The sequence below is a fragment of the Numenius arquata genome, chromosome 20, assembly GCF_964106895.1.
Source record: "Numenius arquata chromosome 20, bNumArq3.hap1.1, whole genome shotgun sequence".
Lineage (NCBI taxonomy): Eukaryota > Metazoa > Chordata > Aves > Charadriiformes > Scolopacidae > Numenius > Numenius arquata.
The window spans coordinates 4,557,213-4,577,641 of NC_133595.1; the positions used below are offsets into that span (position 1 = coordinate 4,557,213).

The 20,429-nt window shown below is 40.2% G+C and overlaps 1 protein-coding gene across 3 annotated transcripts in view; it reads right to left on the bottom strand.

The window, feature by feature from the left end:
• The window catches only part of UBE4B (ubiquitination factor E4B), a 41,344-nt gene extending 21,394 nt beyond the window's left edge, over positions 1-19,950 (bottom strand). Inside the window, exons 1-9 of one of the 3 annotated variants that reach the window (XM_074161516.1) lie at positions 19,750-19,950; positions 13,607-13,793; positions 9,085-9,220; positions 8,456-8,543; positions 6,920-7,064; positions 5,844-6,072; positions 4,965-5,375; positions 3,988-4,101; positions 387-528 (exon numbers count right to left, since the gene is read on the bottom strand). In XM_074161516.1, coding sequence (XP_074017617.1) covers positions 387-528; positions 3,988-4,101; positions 4,965-5,375; positions 5,844-6,072; positions 6,920-7,064; positions 8,456-8,543; positions 9,085-9,220; positions 13,607-13,793; positions 19,750-19,773 — 1,476 coding nt within the window. In that variant the 5' untranslated portion in view covers positions 19,774-19,950. The remainder of the gene's footprint in view (positions 1-386; positions 529-3,987; positions 4,102-4,964; positions 5,376-5,843; positions 6,073-6,919; positions 7,065-8,455; positions 8,544-9,084; positions 9,221-13,606; positions 13,794-19,749) is intronic. The other 2 variants (XM_074161517.1, XM_074161518.1) reach the window with 2 other exon arrangements.
• Positions 19,951-20,429: the final 479 nt, after the last annotated feature.

Here is a 20,429-nt window from a genome sequence, read left to right on the forward strand (position 1 = left end):
AAACTAAGATTAGCACTACACCAGCTAAAAACCTTTCAGATTATATATACAAAGTGGTGGGGTTTTTTGCCTGGAAGCAAAAGCTGAAGGCAGAATATAGAATGGTGAGAGGGATTTGGTCTTACAAAAGCATGTTTTCTATGGAATAAGCTTGGATAAAACGCAGTAGATCAAAAAAGGAAGGACAGTTTCTAACACAATGCTTATTTTAGAAATGTAAAACGTATACACACGATTCAAATAGGATAAATTAATAAGAGTCAAAGGGACCTTATAAATTCTATAAATCTATTTCTATAACAAAGCCATCAAGAAAGAATTATCAATTTCCAGCAACTTTCTGGAGTGTGACAGCACTGATACAGCTTCACTTATCTGAAACGTACCTTTGGTGCTTTTCTCTCCTCTATTCCAACTCTGTCAAAACACTCAATGAGGTAGTTCAGCATCTCTGTCTCCTTACAATTTTCAATGGTGAAGTGGTCACTGCAGGAATCGGAAACACTCGAGCTGCCAGAGCCTCCCATACTTTAAAACACACAAAAAGAAGAAAGCAAGCATTAGGTACAGTTCTTCATTTGTGCACAATCAAATAATTCATGAGCTCCTGAGTTCCTCTGTCAATTTTCTGAAGACTCCATCCCATCACACACGGCTCAATAATTAACATAATTTCTGTGATCTATGAACAGCTCTCCATTTAACAGCTTGTCCAATTCTGGAAGTTCAGCTGTACTGTAACACGACTGAAGAACCAATTCTCTTATTAAATGAATAACTATCTGAAAGATAGCAATACGGTGCATGACTTTAATGGGAATCAATAAATCCTCTTCTCACATGGCAACACCAAAAATCAACACCCTTTACGTTGTACCTGACATCAAAGCTGTTTGGCTGCTCAGGACATCACAACACTTCCATGCCATGATGCAACCTCTGCACAGTCTCTGTGTACAGCATTCAAGAGGGTAGAAATTCCACCAGCTCTGCTAACACTGGCCAACCCAGGGGGAGGTAAGGTCCTCCCACTGCAGAGAACAGACTGTAGCCGAGAGACAGGGCTACCGACAATCACTACAGATATTCTAAGGAAGGAGAATAAACACAATTGGAAGCAATACCTCAAAGCAACTGTTTTCAAATTTTCACATTAAAGATCATGTAACCTCAACTCAGTTCATTTCAGTTCCCTTACAGTAAAATATCCCATTTCATGAAGTAGCACAACTTCGGGGGGGGGAAAGGGAGGGGAAACACTGATATTGTAAACACGAAAACTAAATCCACAAAAAATAGACTATGCTTGAGATGAGACAGAAATTGAATACAAAAGTGAGAACAGACTCCATGACTCTCAATCTCAGACTTGTTATCTCAACAGAACTCTTCTCTACATAACAGCTTGACAAAGCTAATTAAAAGCAAAATCCACATTTTACAGAAGGGAATTAAGGCAAGATATATTCACTTTATGTAAATGGAATTAAAAAAATAGCAGTTATGTGGATGGTCTACTGCTGTTCCTCAAAGAAAAGTCTGTTTACAGTGAGGGTGGATTTCAAACGAAGACCAATTTATAAGCCCCAGATCTTAAACTGGAAAATAAGATAAGATATTTGTTTTCTTAAACGCAGCTTTTTAAAAGCATGTTTAAAACTACAAACTGTAACAAAATTGGAATTTCCTTTAAACTGCAAAATAATTTACATTTTAATAACCGAGCTGTACAAATCCATTGCACAAGCTTTGCAGTCCAGCCAATAAATCAGGGAAAGGTTATTACTAAGCATCTGGTAGCTCAGCGTGTTAAGAAATGTAACTTCTAATAGCAGCATTCTCTTTTTGCAGAGAGAATTTGTTTTCAATTATTCAATTAAAACTAATCCATGGAAAATGTAGTGCTATTAAAACACTACTCCTTAACCACGAAATCATACACACCTTTTCTTTTCTATAGTCTCCTTTAAACCTCTTGACTTCTCACATTCAGCTTAAAAATTACCCTTTTAAAATCATCCATTTATATAAAAAAAAACCCTACTACTTCTATACTTAGTCATTCTGTTAATGATTTCACTGCAGCAGCAACTGAAATTATCCTAATGCAAAGCTCATACATCCTTCACACACATATCGAATGCCTCGGTATTTTCAGAATACAAGTTGTTGCATAATTGTACAGTCACTGTGTTTATAATTTAACGCAACATCTTACTGCTGCCTGCAGAATGCCAGGGCTTCATATACAAACCAAGACTCCAGAAGCACAGCAGCCTCATAAATCCCTACCAAAGGCTCTGCAACTCAATCCAACATTTGGATTAAATTGCCACCAGGGTAAGAATTAAACAAAACAGCAGGGAAAAATAATCCTAAATTCCACATACGCAAGATACCCTAAACCTGCATTATCAAGTTGACTCTTCTGAAATTAGACTGGAACGGAAAAGAGGAGATGCTACTGGAAGGTCTTCTAGCTGAGAGTCTGGCTTAAGCAGCAGTGTCCCAACTTCCTGCAGGAACAAATATAGACAAAAAAAGCCAGTGGTGGGGAAAAAGATCACCTTACACCAAGTCTTTTTTGGGCACTCCCTGACATCAGAAGGTACTTACTGAAGTCTTAATCTTAGTTTTAGAAGGCTTGAGCAATCAGATTTCCTCTGACTTTTGCTGTAACTTAAGTACTTCAAAGGGGACTGAAAGTCCTGGAGGAACTCTTTTCCTCCCAGTTTTTCAACATGCGTGTTAAAATTCTCATCTTGTTTCCCTTATACACTTGCAAATTATAACTCAGAATTACTACCAATCATTATCAGGGGTCTGAATGCTCATAGAGCATAACGACTACACAAGTCTCATTTTTCAGAACAGTCTTCCCAAATTACACACGTTTTATATAAATGTTTACTCCTTTCTCCAATTTGTGTTGGTACAAAAGAATGGAGCATTTCTTTGGGAGTTTTGGTGCATGTGATGAAGCTGATGAATGTTGAGTTTTAATGGGAAAAGAAAGAAATGAATCATTTTCACCAGACTATTAAAGAACACAAATCACTTGGAAATGACAAACGGCTTTATAGAAAGTCTGCTCATTTTTCACACCAAAACCTCAGTCCTAATAGGAAAACATCTCTGTATCAGCCAAGACATTGCAGCATTACTCTGCAATGGAACGTAAAACTAGAGAAGACCCTACCCTGCATCGGTATTTCCAAAAGCTTTTTTTCCTCAGCATACCCAGTGTTCTGCAGGGTTTTTTTGCACAGCTATCTGGCCAGCTTCCAAACAGAACTCACTAACATCAATTCCCGTTTTGTTTTCGTGCATCTTGATGTCACACAAACATGAAGTCTTCACTATACGATTCGTAAGTCTCTGTTTTACAGTAAAATATTCTACTCCTCCCTCTCCATTCCTGGCTGTTCCAACTACATCAGCCTCTACTACTTACCCATGTCAAAGGACCAGTTTCAACTTTGAAGTGTATTTTCTTTATAGACTAGGAGTGATCCTCAAATGCCAAACAGCAATGAATCTTCAACCAAGCCCTACTGCTTGCATCAGCTGGCTATCTGCCACTGTATCTTTTTCTAAACATTAACCTTTGTCCTCATTTTCTAATTTTTCATAGGAAAACATGCACGTGATGTACCACTGGTTTTAAAATTACAACCATGAGTGAATAACATTCCTTCTACTCATACAGTCCATGAGGAGGTCCACTCAAACATCATTTCAGAAACTGTGCTCATTAAACCTACAAGGCAGAATGATTAACATTTACATTGTCTTAGTCATGTCTTCAAAAAAGAGCTGACTAACTGGCATTCATTATACGTGTTTATGCACCATCTTAAAAACCCATCCAAGTCATCTTCTTGGCTTTAGTCATTTCCCAAGTTACTTTGAAGAACACTTGACGCTACACAGACTGTTAGTTCCTACGCAACCAAACATGCAGGTTACATTCTCTTTCTCCAATACCTGGACCCAAACTGGACACAAGAAAAATCATCATCTTCATTTTCTTCATCACTACTGTCCTCAGACACATCAGAAACGGCAAGAAGGAGGAGGGAGAAAGGGTTGTCGTATATACTACCACAACAGAAATGAAAAAGGCCATCAGATTTTTTTAAGCCAAAAGAAAAAGTAAATGGTAGCTTTTCTTTGTAAGTCTGCCAAAACATCTTCTATAAACATGCAGACAATGGATAACTCCACGTTAGTAAAACCAAGACTATACTAACATGCTCTGTTGCACTACTACAAGTTATTCACAAATCAAAACACCACACGTTTGCAGCCCAAAATTTAAAAAGAATTTTGGAGACCTAATAAAAATTACGGCTGAAGTGAGAATGTTTAGACATGACTGAGTAATAAGTATTACAGTTCTAAGCCACTGAACTTTAAAGTGGTGGTCTCAAAACCGTGTGTGCTCGTTTCTCCCTCCGGCAGGGACTGGGGATTCCAGGAGCAGCCAACAGAGAAAATGCAGTAGTACTCAGCCTGGAGTACTGAAATAGGCTAATCTGTAATTTAAATCTGTACACAAGGGAACCAAATCTAACACAGTCCAGCAAGTAACAGCTTTCAACAAATCTGCTGAAGTCCTACAGAGAAAACTGATTTCAAAGCAGGAGTTGTTTGGTTTACTATCCAGCAGTAGCAACCGAACAGAAAGCTAATAGTTGAACTGGAATGGATGTAAGAAGAGGAGGAAATTAAAACAATATTGCTACCTTTAAAGTGATTACATCACACCTCAAATGCTTGCAGAAGCGGGTTTAACATTTTGGCTTGTTAGCAAGTCAACCTATTAGTACAAACCAAAATGCAGAAATCAACTTGGGGTAAGTAGGGTGAGCTCAGCACAAACAGAAGTTCTTCCAAACTGCAGATTATGCCACACCCTGCACGGCACACATTAAACACACTCTTTTGTTCTTGTGAAATACCTAGAAGGAATCCTGTTCAGTAAAGAAGAACGCCTGCGCAAGGTACTGGGTGAAGCAGTAAACAAAGGTGGACCCATTGTTGTGGGTCTCTGTCTGGATGCGATGACTGGCACGGCCGGAGGGCTAGCAGCCACGGCTGGAGGACTTGGAGAACTAGATGGGATGGAAATACTCAAGGAACGCGGGATGGAAGAAGCTGAAAAGCCTCCAGAATGGGCAACAGTGTACGGCCGGTACCTCGGAGAGGAAGGCTGCATCCAAGAAGAGCTTGTTGCTGAGAGGTGAGAGCTGACAGTAATGGAAGGCACAGATGTAGTGGCAACTGAACTGGCTGGTGGGGTAAGAGATGAACCAGTCATTGGTACATAGCTTGTGAAATTGGTAGTAGGAGCTGGACTAGTCCCATAGAGACTAAACCAGTTACAGGGGAAAAAGAAAACAAACAAAAAAAAGCAATGATTTAGGATATGCAGAAAAAGGGTGAAAAAGATAAAATGAGCAAGAGAAGCCCTTGCCCTTCTGATGACTCTTCAGCAACAATTCTGCAGCTCACACATATTATTCCTTCTTACTATCGCTGAATAAAACAATGTCACAATATACATGCTTTTAAGTTAAGAGTCACACCCTTCACTGATGCAAGTTAGGGATACTTCTCAGAAGGAACCAGCTACATGGCTTTAACCTATTGAATACACTTCTAGCCGTGGCAATGTAATCAAAAATGGTGAAATGGAGGGACATTCACATGAAAAAGTGACGAACTTTAAAAATGTATTCTATTTATTGTCCTTGGGACATTTCTATGCCCCTCTCCCTCTTCTAGTCTACCAATCGATACTCAAGTGAAATGAGTATTCAGTTATAATCAGAAGTCACCTGGATAACGAACTGGAACCAAAGGAGCCCACATTACAGAACATTGGGCTGCTTCCTGGGTTAGAGCCCATGTTTAAAATCAGGCTTCTGTCGGGAGAGCGGGCAGCTGCAGCAATCGGTTGCGATGTAGCTGTCAGGCTGGCAAACGGGTTTTCATCCCTTGACTGGGTGGACATCATCAGCACCTCCATCAAAATCTGCCCAATCAAGTCCTTAAAATCTGAAAACACTGTTAAGAATTAAAGAAGAAAGTTAGCGTCCTCACCTACTGTCTTCATCTACACATTAGTCAGAGATGTAAACTTTATCAGAGCTTTCATCTAAAAAGGACAGTAATTTACTTCTGTGAATTAAGTGTTGCTTTTGGCAAAAACAATAGACTGACATTTATAACTATCACTCTGTCTATATTAACTAGGTTCTGCAATTACAGCTACATAAAAATATAACTTTTATGGAAAAAACAAAAGATCATAGATGACCTAATGTTGCTATTGTTGATTACTAAAGTTGTCTTGTCCGTCCCTACTGAATTTCCTCTCCGCTACAGTTGAGTTGGGCAAGTTGTGTCATAAAGAAAGGAAAAAAAATGCATGCAAACACACCCTACACACATATGCCCACACATAAAGTAACAATTTTAAATTTGGTCATATCTTATAGCTGACATAAAATATAATTTGTTATGTAAAATAATCAGGAACTCTCAGCTTATCAATTTAACTGCCAAGTGTCTATTATGATGCACAACAACCCATTAAGCCAGTAAAAGGCTTCTGAAGAAATAATAAATCCAGCAACACTGCAATATCAGACACTAGTTTGACAACAGAGAATATAAGCAACAGGAGCACAGCAATTGACTAAAGCAGGAGTATGGACCAATCGGTCCATCTTCCTTTTGGGGATCCCATTTCCTGCTACATCTGCTGAGAGCAGACATTGAAATCAAGCAAAGACCACTAGAAGGTGGCTCTGGCATTGTAGCAGGAGAGAGAAAAAGCTACAAATAAGAGTAGAGAACACGTCACTCAACTGAAACAATCCCTAACAAAGACAACAGCTCAGATACCCACCTTCCTTTGGGTTCTGCTTGAACTGGGCAGACAGTGAATTCAGGAAGATAACGTCTCTGTCTCGGTCCTTCCAAGAGACTCTGAAGATCTTACAGACCAGCTGTAAAGCTTGCTCCTCAGATACTTCAGACCCAGACAGAGGTTCCTTGGTTAGGGGGGTTAAAAATAAAAAATAACAATCAACTTACATGCAATTGTATTAGTCAAGTCACCATTTTATCAAATGCAGGTCTTTAAACGGCTTCAGACTAACTCTTATTGGCAGATATTCTGTATTTATAAAGGAATATAGACATATTCGTCAACATTTATTTGGAAGAAGACCTAAAAACACACAAAAGAGATGCAGAAAAGATGCAGCAAGAGACTATTAGTGACATCATTTTGCATGCAGATAACCAGGCAAGAAAATTGTTTTTGCTTATAAACGAGGACTGTGCTCTCTCCTGTCCACTTCACTTTCTAGTGTCTCCAAATGAGTAAGCGGAATTGAACCAAGTTTGCAAAGCTTTATTTTACTTTCCACTGGTCGTGTGTTTCCCCCCCTTCAACACTGTCCTTGATTCCAAGCTCTTTACTTCACAGTAGCATAATGCCAGCTGTCCCACTGCCGGAACCGTCGGGGAAGGATTCTGCGGCAGAGATGTCGCTACGTGGCTTTAAGCCAGGCTTTCACCAACTGACCTTATTACTGACAGTGCGGGAATAAACAAAGACATCTAATGAGCACTGCAAGAACTGTTGTAGAAACTTCGCTCCGCTACACTGAAGTCCCATTTCTTTATGGCTTTATTTCACATGGGCCTTAAAATCAAATGACAAAGAGGACTATTTTAGGAGTGATTTAAAGCTTTGTGCTTGCTTGCTTTTTCTACTTTAAAGAGTTCTACCACCTGACCAAACCTTGATAGCTAAATATTCTGATTTATTTTCTTGTAACATCATTAAGAAGAAAATCTTACTACATAGAATGCTATGTAACTTCAGCATACAAAATATTCGAAGCAGTACTTTGTTAGCAGACCTTTAAACGCTACACAAATAAGCTGCAACAGTCTTCAGAAGTGTCTTAAATATTTCTTCAGGACTACTGCATATTAAAAATAGATTTGGGCATTAATAGGTTACTGTTGCAGGATATATAACAAAAATGTTTTCTTCACAGTTTTCAAATATAATTCATATTTGAGATGATCAGAATGCAGCTTTGATATTGGAAGTAGTGACTTTTTTTCCTTCCCAAGTTTTTATGAGGAAAGGCAGTGAAGAAATTTTCCACAGATGACATCTGAGGACTAGTTCCACCCTCTAAAGCACGTACTTAAAATATGGAAATAACTGAACTCACTGCAAGCCAAAATTCTGCATCACTCCTCCACCCTAAATCCTTTGTTCCTGTTCTGAACTGAAACCCAAACCCGAGCACTGTTAACTCCAAACTGCATGATCTGGACAGGTGTCTCCCACGGAATCCTGAAGCTCGATGTTACAATAACAGAGTTTGGAAGAGAAAAGCCACTAATAAAACAGACCAACCTTATCTGTCAGACTCCTTTTCTCTCTGCGATCATTCTCATCAACCTCCATGTTTTCAATTCCTGAATCCACATCCACCTGGGACATACTGCAAGTGGAAATAAAAGAAGCCCCCCATCAACGCGTAGAAAGCCACAGACAGTCCTCTGTAAGATGCTGACTGAAAGAGTGTCACCTTAACTAGAAACAGCAGAGAAAAACCAAAGCAACAGAACAGCCATATGCACAAACAGCAATTAAACCCCCTAGTTGATAAATGCTTCTCATATTATGTTTATTTTGAATTCAAGAAACATAATACTAAATTTCTTCAGGAGGCAATACAAACTACGCAGCTATCATATCCCCTAACCTTTCCTTTTTTAAATGGAATAGCTGAATTATCCCCACCAGACATGCTCATCCCTTAATGTCTAAGATAATGCTTTGTCTTTTATCACTTTAGGTCACAAATTCTCATTAAAACCAGACTAGAAAAAGTTTACAGTGGTCTAAATAGTGTGTCATTTTCAAGCATTTAACCCTATTGCATTAACACGGCTGGAAGTGAGAAATGGCAGAATATTTTCCTGGGTAAGTGGTTTTGATGATTAGCATTGTGCAATATTTGCCGGCTTTTTATTTTTTACCTTTTCTCACAGGAGACACTATCAATATCCATGCTCTGAGACCGAGAGAGAGACTGAGATTGTGTTTCAAGGCTGTTAGATGGAGAACTGCTGAGTGAACTCACTCCTTCGCTGCTCTGGCTTCGGTGGGCTACTCCTAGAGAAAAGGCACCACCAAGATTACTTCTACAGAGAAGAGAAGGCACTACACAATTATTTGATGGAAAAGGAGAGGAAATATTGTTTTTCAATCCAGCTCTTAAGCATTCTTAGTAACGCACTAGGAAATAAATGTTAATAATAATCACATTTGACTACAGATAATGACATGTTCTACCTGTCCTTGCAGCAGCAGTGTAGGAACACTTACCTGCATTCAGAGAAGTTCTTCTCTTCTTCAGAGAAGTGTTAGATACTAGCATGGTAGGAGGAAAGTTATATGCATAATTCCAAATAATCCAGAACAAGCCTTACATGCAATAACAATGGAAGTTGAATGAGTTCTACAAACATCTAAATGGAGAGGGCTCTCAAGTGTAGACTAATCCCAAAATTTGTGCCTAGTGACACTGCTGGAAGTCCTGGTTTATAATTAAGTAGCATTAATTGCAAGCTGCAACTGTAGTTTTATCAATACCAGGTATTTACATATCAGTAAACAGACTCCTTCAAGGAACAGAAAAAACTAATTATTTGTCTGTTTAAGAAGAAAGCAGCAGTCAATTTCACTCTTTGGGTTCTTTTGCCTGCAGTTTACAAGACATTCCCCAAACAGTATTAGGTTTCAGGTGAGAAGTGTAAAACCAGACTGACAACCTATTTTTGAAATCCAGCACTGGCTGTGTTTCAGTGCTACTACTGTCCGACACTTATGACAGCAACACATTCTGAATTTAACGGTGGGGGCAGCAAAACAGAACAAATCAGGATTATGCTCTTTGATAGAACCTATTTGCTTTCAAGCACCCTTCCCAAAACTTTTTTAGGTCTTTAAACAATTCCTTTTACAGTAACAAAACTGCAGAAGGCAGAAAAATCCCATTTAGAAGCCAGTTTGCTGAAGAACAACTAGATATTCAGCATGGGAGGCAGGAAAAGTTGTTTCATTCTGCTGCTTTGAAACTCTTGTTTTATTTCCCTGGGTATAAAACCAGTTTACATTTCACTCCTTATATTAGGCTGAAAATTAGTCGGTATCCAGAAAACACTCAAATCTTCAAATAAAGAGTGGAAAAGATGTGTCAGGTAAAATTAACTTATACTGATATTCAGAAAAGAATTTAACAAGCAGATTGTCTGAACAGTTATATTCTAGAATTGAAGACACGTAAAAGCGCTTTAAGGTGTAGCAGGACAACATAAAATACATATGTAACTTGCACATACCAGAAAATACTTGCTAAATGTAAATTTCACTCAGTTTTGTTCAAGGCTTCTATGCTTTATATATTTAATTCATTCATAAACAACATTCAAACAACATTCTTGAGCCCATTCGGTTTTCACTAGGTAAAGAAGAACAGAGATAGGAACCAAGATCCTCCAAGAAAAGTTAGATTTCTCTTAACCACCTATATGCTAATATTAAACGTCTGCAGAAGATTTCACCCAGGAAGCAGGAAGATGTCAAGAAAACCTCCATTTCCTTGGGGTTCCAGGCTATTTCCTCCAGTCCTGGAATTTTAGTGATGCGTATTACAGCTTTGACACAAAGTCCTTGCACGAGGCAGATGCCCAAAGCCTCATACAGTTTCTCCACAAAATGAAGAATATAGAAATATCGCATATAGTGTCTGAACTGAGCAAAGTCACTGAGGTCAATCAGGTTAAATAAAAGCAACTTTCAAAAGTGGAACTTCAATGCTGCAGCTTCCCTGGAGATAACACCCAGCAGAAATACACTGTCTGTGGCTGGGGAAGGCTGATTTCAGCAGGGCATTCCAGCACACCGCTGGTTTAAGATACCCAGTCACAGCCTTGTTCTCCTTCAGTCCATCACCGATAATAAAGGGGCAGTCTTCCACGAGTCCTTCCTCTCACCTCCTCCCTCTTCCCAAAGAAACATCCCCAAGTCAGTGGATAAAGAGACCAGAGCAAACATGGCTTACCAGAAGCGCGTGGTTCTACACCCCCTTGGGCTCTTACTTCCACTGCCAGGAAAATGTACTTTAACAGTTATATTCCAGCACTCATTAACAGGCCTCTTAAGACACACTGTCCTACCTACCACCTTAGCACAATAGATCTTCCCAAATTTACTTCCATCTTGTACTTTGCTGGATCAGTTATACAAAAAATACCCGACACCTGAAGCTCCAGTTTTCCTTAAAAAAAATAATAAATAAATACAACAGCATAGAGAGACATGCAAAAATTATGAAGACCACACACCCTGTGTGCGTGGCTGTGATTTGTTTTTAGGCTCCCCAAAATATTTTAAAAATACATTTAAAATAGTGATCATATTTTCCACGAAATTGATGTGTTAATTCTGATCTCACCATAAGACACAACTCCTTATAAAAATGGGTGCTTAGAAGGACACTATCCTGCCAGGGTTGCTCTCTGTATGTCCAAATGAATTAAAATCCTCTGCAGTCATTTTAGTCGACTGCTCAAAGGAACTCCTGCAAACCACACAGCATTAGCTGAGTCTTCATTTATGCTAAATAAATACAGGATAATCAGTTGTGAACACTTTTTCCTGATTTGTTCCCCAATTTAACCATATCTCTTACCCTGGCACAAGAGAGATAACGCATTATTAAACTGCTGCGAGGAATAGCACTATAGGAGGTGAACATTAAACTGACCAGGTAGCTTCTGTTCTGGTCATCAAACAGTCTAGTCTGTGTAATTAGGTACTCTCCAGTACACACAGATGAATTCTTCAACCAGAAGTCTCTCAGGCCTTCGCTATCTGACCACTTCAAACCATGATAAACCTGTCTGCCAATACACAAATATTTCTACCTCCAGGTACACGATTCCACACCTCCTGCTCTGTTGGCATTATCATTTATACAGTTGTATAAATGATATTTTTCCTGGGTTAGTTTTCACCTGGATCAAGTCCATGATCCACCTCACCACACGGTCACTAAGGACAGCGGAGGGAGAGACAGTGAGAAATACTCCTTTCAGCAAGAGTCAGGCCTAAGATGGGTTAAAATAGCCCTGTAACCACAGGCTGGGCCAACCCAGTAAGTGACCTCTGCACTGCTCTTAAGGAAAAAAAGAGTCACCTTTGCTTCTGGGTTGCTGTCTATAATCATGAGGACAACACACAGTGTTAAATTCCATCTGCAATGAGCTTTCCTCAGAAATGCTTTTGATAGCTATTCTCTGTCCTGCTCTGGATACAAGGCAACAAAATAAGCAGGAAGGAGCCACTTCTAGGTGTTTCAGAACTGTAATTAAATTACAAGATTTAAGCTTGTACTTAACAAAGGATAAAACACAAAATTTCAAAAAGTAAATAGGAAAATAGATAAAGAATTCTGCATGCTCATCAAGAAGCACCGGCAAAAATACTGTTCCTATCAAATCATTAGAAATCACCTTGAGCAACGTGTGCAGTTTATGGCACCTCAATATAAGGCCATCAAACGGTTGGACTCGATCTTAAGGGTCTTTTCCAACCTAAGTAATTCTATGATAATGAAAACCTGTTTAAAACAATCTTGACATTTGTTTTGAGAGAGGTTTTGTGAACCTCTCAGCTCAGTTACACAACATGTAAAACAATTTAAGTTTTCAGATAAAGATCACAATACTGGAAATTGTGCCAATTTCTTTTGATTTCCAAGATATCCAGCTTGAAATCAGGGTTTGTTTGGGTTTTTTTTTTTTTTTTTAAGGTCAAAAGTAGTATCATATATAAGAATATTGTCTTCATCTCTCTACAAAGTAACCCTCCCAATTTCCCATGCTTTCTGAATTTATCTGACTTCAATAGATCAGGTATTGTTTGTATCTTCTGAAATAAACACGATTTGTACATATCCTGTTTGTATTCACTCCAGTAAACAGTGAAAGTGGCAAAATAATCGAAAAGGAGAAAGCAAATACTTCATTCTTATATTGATAATGCAGAGTCACAGCCTACTATTTTTAGTTGTGCCAAATGCTAGTAATTAAAGATCAAAAACGAACTTGGGACTGATTGCTAATATGTACCTAGAAACCAATCAATAAAAACTGTGTTGCAAGACTGACAAGGTTTTTTTCCTGTCTCCTTGACAGATTTGGCTTTCTTTTCTGTAGTATTAACCTGTATTACAAACTTCAAGCTCTGGTAACCCATGTTTTGAGTGCCATTAGTCTACTGATACCTGGAATTGTACCTAACCATTTATTATCTGGAAAATGAAAATGCAAAGTACCTTCATTCACCATTTAAGACTGTTTCTTTCTGAAAATTATTTTTAGTAATGGCAGAAATAACACCAGTGATAATGTTCATGTTCTAAAGATAAGGAGTTGCATAATAGCTTTCAGCAGACATATAATAATAATTTTTGTGACTTATGTGCCAGCCTACCTGATGCACCGATTGGAGAGGTAGCTGGGGTCATGCTGTGGACATTTAGACCTAGGCTATGGGATGGCCCCGGGGCTGGTGCCACTACAGGTGGTCCCGGTGGGGTCTCTCTCTGCGGTGACGTGAGCGGCGTAGTTGGCTGGGAAGATGGTCCACCCGCCAACCGAGCAAGGCGCCTTCGACGAATCTTCACAAAGGAGATAAAATAACAGCAAATGAACAAGTTAGTTTCCATGTACATGTGTACACACCCGCCGTGGTTGCCTTATTCACTCCAGTGAAACTGCAAATACAGAAGCTTTCCTTGATAACCTGCTAAATGGAGCTGCGTCTTGCTGCCGTTCCTCTGTTCTGCGTGACAATCCTAAAATACCCTTGGCGTTTAGATTTTCAGTATGCATTTGCTGCCTTGGAAAACCATTTGCACTGGAGAGTACTGTGTTTGTCCCTCAAACGGTTGTGCAAGACACATTTAACATTTACTGCTCAGCAATTTCAAAACCTGGAACGCTCCTCCCCATTTATTTTGGCAATTGATGAAGCAAGCAAGCTGCATTAATCTGATATATGGGACAATATGAACACGACCTTTGCCTTAATTTCACACCACATGATACTAATAAAAACACCCATGCTAAAAAAGAAGATCCAATTGTAAGCTATAGAAGAAAACTGCTGTCCAAGTTAATCTGAAACAGACCTGCAACACTAAAAATATGCATCTGCTGGACAGAAGCATCCTGGGAAGTAAAGACAGACAGTAAATAACATCCTCGCACCACCTAGAGACCTTCCACCACATAGAATTTAAAAAACAGTTTTGGTATGTTAACGGCAAGACAAAATCTGGCTTCAGAAAACTGTTATGAACCTGCTTATTAAAATTAGCATGCGACCACATAACACTAATATTATGCATGAGAAATAAATAGACAAAGTAAAACTTACAAAACTCGTAATCTGTAAGTTCTTTAAGTGAAACTTGAAGCATAAATGAAGAACAGAAAAGAAATCATTTATTATCACAGGCCGCCTTAGATCTGTTCCTAAAGTTTACATTTTCAGCTCAAAATAGGCCCAATATAAAAGTATCATATTTGAGGGTGTCCACTCCCTGCAAAAAAAAGTAATTCATCTTATTCCCTGTTTGTATGATGATATTCAAGCACTGCATACAATGTATTGGTTTTCATTTCTGCTCATAATCCTAAAGAACTGCCAAGCAAGGGAAGGAGTGAACAAAAGTCTGTGTCAAGACAATGTCTACGCTACGTTACTGTAGTCATCTAATGGCCTGTGAAACCTACCCCAGCAGGAAGAAGAACAGATCAAATTAAATCAGACTTCAAAAACTGTGGGAAAACTGTGTCTGGAACTATATCTCCCTCCATGACATGTGTCACCACATGAACGTGGAAGGAAGCTAGAAAATAAATTGTCTTTTTTTGTTCTTAAGACAAAAAAAAGGCTATGAGTAGAATGTCTTAATTCCTCCTCCTCGCCAAGAGAAACAGGGGAGCTTATTGCATAGATAAATTGTTTAGCTTTGCCATAACTAAAATCTGTACATATTAGGGTCAGTAAGAAGTTTTTTAACAATATCTTAGTTTTTTGCCACTTGTATCTTATAATCCTAATTTTTCAGCTGTTTATCTGAAAAAAAACCACAGAACTATCTCACCCCTCAGAGACATACCTGAGAAAACATCAGCTACATATCCCCATAGCCGTTTTCCCTATTGCTGAATCCAAATGAAATGTTCATAGCTCACAAAGCTGTACCAAAAATATTATCAGTTAAAACCACCTAGCTAAATTGAAATCTCTTTGAATTAAGGAGTTGAATTAAAGTTTTCAAAGCTGCTTCCTTACCATTCAATTGATCTATAACCATGTTTCCCAGATAAAGGAATGGCAAGGAGGAAGGGAGTGGAAAAAAAAAAACAGGCGCAAACAGCCCATATATGCAGAAGTGACTGCGGGAGAAAAATGGAAGATTAATTATATAAAAAACAAGAAAAATAAATGTGATTTGAAACTTTTTTTACAAGCGTTCATATTCATTCTTGCTGGTCAGCTCCAAATCTGATGTTAGGAAGGAAATACGTGAGGAGAAGGCGGCAAAGATAATAATTCTCAAATACAGTCAAATATACTCAAACAGGATTATATCCCTCACAAGGTATGATTTGCACAAAACCTATCTTCATTATCTCCTAGTTTCAAGCAGATAATTGAGGTCACTTGTGCCACCCAGCATTCCTTCACCTATAGTGCTTGGCCAGATCAATGCCAAAGTTACATCAAACCCAGCCACAATCATTGCTGTTGAAACAGGAGGACACCAAGACGAACTTTCTGCCCTGTATTTGTCACTCTTCGTCTGTCCAACCACCCATCTCTCTTATGGGCCAATCCCCCACGCAGTAACGTGTCCTGAAAAAAATTCGGAAAAGGGCATGGAACAAAGAGATTTGCCCAGGCACCAAGCTGCTTTTAGATAAGATATTGCAATTAAAACTAATGCAAGCTTTTTCCCTGCCCCTTTAAGGATGACAGGCAAATTATACTTCTTCCTCACTGCTGAACAAACTAACATTAAATATTTTTTCCGCTGAAAGAGACAGCTTTCACAACTAAGAGTACATTAAGCAATTGTTAAAGGACCAGATTTTGTTCTTAGATACCCTGAGTTGTCATATTCCTCTAGATTTACATAAAATTATCACAGAAATCTGATTATTAGAAAGCTTTAAGTAAGAGAGAAAAAGATGACAAACAGAGATATTATGCTAAGAAGGCCAAGGTGCAGGCGGAAAGAGAAGTTAGAGAATACAGCATAAAACTGGTGCACACATTCTATCCAGTGAATTCCGTTCCCTGAAGACTAAAGGGCATCAAGAGGAGGGAAGATGGGCTTTATGCTCAGGGCCCACCACAGGGACCGCGAAGATGTAGCTTGTTCGCACAGTAACGAGGCCTCAACCTGTCACCTTCCCGTAACACCAATCTCCTATGTTCAAATTGCGAGAGTTCAAAGTGACCCCTTCTCATTTCAGACTGAATGACTCTCCAAATTAGCATGAAGAAACACATAGCTGGGGTTTTTTTTAAAGTATTTTCTTGGCCAAGTTTAGGGTACCTCAATAATACCTTGATGTCAGCAATAAGTACTTGCAACAGTGACATATGGCAAAGCTGTGATGCGTCATTACCTTACCTAACAGTGGCAAGTTATTTGGTATTAATTATTACATAGGCTAGAGAACAAACGATGTCTATCTTCCCTACAGAACACAACTCCATAACGTACTGTTTAAAAAGGTTAATAAAAAACCCTAATTGGTTGAATGTAAAAAGCACATTGTTTTTTAATTAGCACAGTTTTTGCTGGAAACATCTGAACTATGTCTTCGAATAGTAGTTTTCAGAAATACATTTTTTGATCCTACTAGACTTCTTAAAATCTGTTAACTGGACACACTAAAACAAACAATGTAAAAATAGCACCCTGTTAAAAGACGGTTAGCTGATAATTTAATTCTGCAGCAGACCAATAGAGATACAACCAGGGAGACTGGTCTCTCAGGCTCACACACTCTCAATTGAAAAAAAATAATTCTGTATCAACATTTGCTTTAGTGGCAACTGCTCAGTGAGACTAAGGAAATTTTGTATTCTACCACAATTGTAGAAGAGTTCCAAACCTGTACAATAAAGGGTAATTTGAACAGATAGCTTTATTTTCCTTGGATTCATTAGAGTATGTTAAATTGGTTTAAGAAATGCTTCATTTTCTGGTGACGCTGGTCATGTTCTTCACTCAGAAAACAATACTCAGAAATTACGTAAATGTTAAAAGATGCTAAGTTCACATCATTCTTTCTCACTTGATGCCACATTTGCCTTGATTCTGCCTTTTTGATACGCAGTCCCTATTCTCATCTTGTGCTACCTATCACTCGTGCTAAAATTCACACACTAAAAAGGAATTTTCCTTTCTCCCCTCCTGAAGATTTTAGTATGGTCTGTAGTGAATGACAACTTCTAGTGCTTTAACAAAGTAAACACTGAGAATATTTCAGTGACAGACACTACTGACAGCAGTGGAAAATATCTTCTTGAAGTTAAAACATATCCTATAATCCCAAAGCCATCCTCAATTGTATCTGTCTCTCTTCTTTTTAAGTTACATCTGTTATACTTAATTATGGTTCAATGTAAGAATATAACCTAATCTACAAGAGGCTTGCAACTAATTTCAACTTTAGTTAAGTGTTTTTTCACCTTCAGTCATCACCAGATAAAAAGTCTGAATTGGACCGAAGTCACATACAGTGTATTTTAGAAGGCTATTTTTCCACATAGTCCACCTGTGAGCCAGGGTCCACTGCGCCAAGAAACAGTAAAATGGAGAAAGGGAGGAATATTACAGTAGATTTGGCTCTGACTTTTCAAAGAGGGAACCATTAACAATAAAAAGTGACAGTGTGACTCTCTTAAAATGATATAAGGTTAAGTTTGTCTCAAGCAATCACCTAAAAGACCAGTCAGCTTTGATCCTACTTGACCTGTACTAGAAAGACGTAGAAAAACTTGAGTCACTCAAGACAAACATTTTGCCAGAAAAGGTAGATGAGTCCCTGCTGGAGAACTCATTTTCTGCAGTCTCAGTTCCACAATGCAGTGGTTTTGATGATGTCAGTAATTTGCTGAAGCAGTGACACAAACAAGCTTACATAGGTTAAATAATCCTGAAATCAATCATAAAACACCTCATAATCAGATGTAGCTTAACAATCAGAAGACTTGCATGTAAACAAAGTACTCATGAAATACACCGGTAATTAGAGATCCCTTTTTGCAGGTATCAATTACAACATTAGTGCCCTGTCCCACTCTCCCAACATGGGAATTGTACTCCCTTTTCTCAACACTTCCATAAAGTATGGAAGGACCTTAATCAAGTAAATAGCATGAAGTATTTCCTCCTAGTTCCTGCTGCAACACAGTAGGATTGCTAAATCATGATATACAGCGTAATCAAAAACATCTTATCTTTATGGAATACAGATCTGAATGACAACCGCAGCCACCTTGTTCTACAATCCCACCATAAAATATGGCACAGAACAAAAATAACTTCTTTTGATCATCCCTGGAGTATAAGTACAGCAATGAGCCTATGCTGCAGCTGGCCCAATACCGTGGACTACGTATGTAAGCAATACACTTTAACAGGAGAATATTATTTTAAAGAGATAAGGGAAGATATGAAGCTGTACATGATTTGGGCATTACACTGAGACAGCAGGAATCTTCCTACGTCCTGATGATTACCACAACAGAATTCATCTGAGAGTCCTCCAATAAACAGGCTGAACTTAAGACAGTAGTCTATATTTAGAAAAACAAACAAACAAACAAAAAACAGAAGAAGAAAGGAAGAAACAAGAAACAGTTCATATTATTCCATGTTTGTCAATCACAACATAGTCATAGACTGGTTTAGGTTGGAAGGGACCTTAAAGATCATCTCGTTCCAAGCCCCCCTGCCATGGGGAGGGAACAGAATAATAACATGTATAACTCTTAAGAGAAAGAACAAGAGATTGAATAATAATAATTTTTTTAAAAGTAAATCAAAAGAAGCATTGGAAAACTGGCAAGCCTGTTTCAAATCGTTTCAAGAAGAAATGATACTAAATGTAAGACCACACACACATCCCCCTTGCTTCTCAACTAAGAGTCTGAGAAAGCAAGATTTTAAGTGGTTTACTATGTTAAAAAGTAAGGTTTTGGGTTCTGGTAACCACACACACAAAACAAACAAAACGCCTAGCGTTGCACAGAGACAGGAGACGTCCTCCAGACAAAGACTACCTGGCAGATGGAAGCAGAGAATAAACAATTAACCAAGAGACAAGCAACACAACCCCAGCAGCCGGCCGGGGGTCGGCAGGTCGGGGGCAGCACGAAAAACGCCCAACACCAACACCGGGCGAAGGCCCAGCGCCTCAGCGACCCCGCTCCACACACACACACAAGTCCCCCCCGGGGTGAGGAGAAGAGCCCAGCACAGCCCGGCGCCCTCTCCCCGCGGGGCCCGGCCGCCCCCTCAGGCCCCGGCCCCGCCGACTCACCTCATCCGCGCTCAGCTCCTCCATCGCCTTCCTCTTAATGGTGAACGGAGGGAGGGCGCTTTCCTCTGCCCCGCCGAGGGGCAGCTCCGAGGAAGCGCTCTCCTGTCGCCTCAGACACCCCCCTCCCCGGGCCGCCTCACAAGGGCATCTCCGGGGCGGCCGCGCCGCACCGCGCCTCGCCCGCCGGCAGCCGGCCCCGCCGCCGCCCCCGGCCCGTTTCCCGCAGCCCCTTCCCCACCCGCGCCTCAGCTGCCGCCGCAGCCCAGAGGGAACCGCCCCCCCGGCTGCCCCAGCCCGCCCGCGGCCCTCAGCCCCGGCCCCCGCCCGCGCCGCAGCCCCTGCCCCGCGCAGAGATTATTCATCAAAACAAGAGGGCAGCGGCCGCCATCTTGGGGCGGGATCACGTGAGGCCGCCCGGCGCCGCGGAGGGAAGCGGGCATGCCGGGCCCCCGCCCCGCGCCGGCCAATGGCGAGCGGCGGGGAGGCGGGCAGGGGCGGGGCCCCGGCGGCACGTCGTGGCGGGGCGGGAGGGGCGGCCCGCGCGCGCTCCATGGCAACGGGCGCGAGGGCGGTGCTGAGGGGAGGTGGCCGTGAGGGGTGGGAGCGCGCGCTGAGGGGGGTCGTGAGGAGAGCGGGACGCTGAGGGGGGCCTCTGAGGGGAGCGGGGCGCTGAGGGGAAC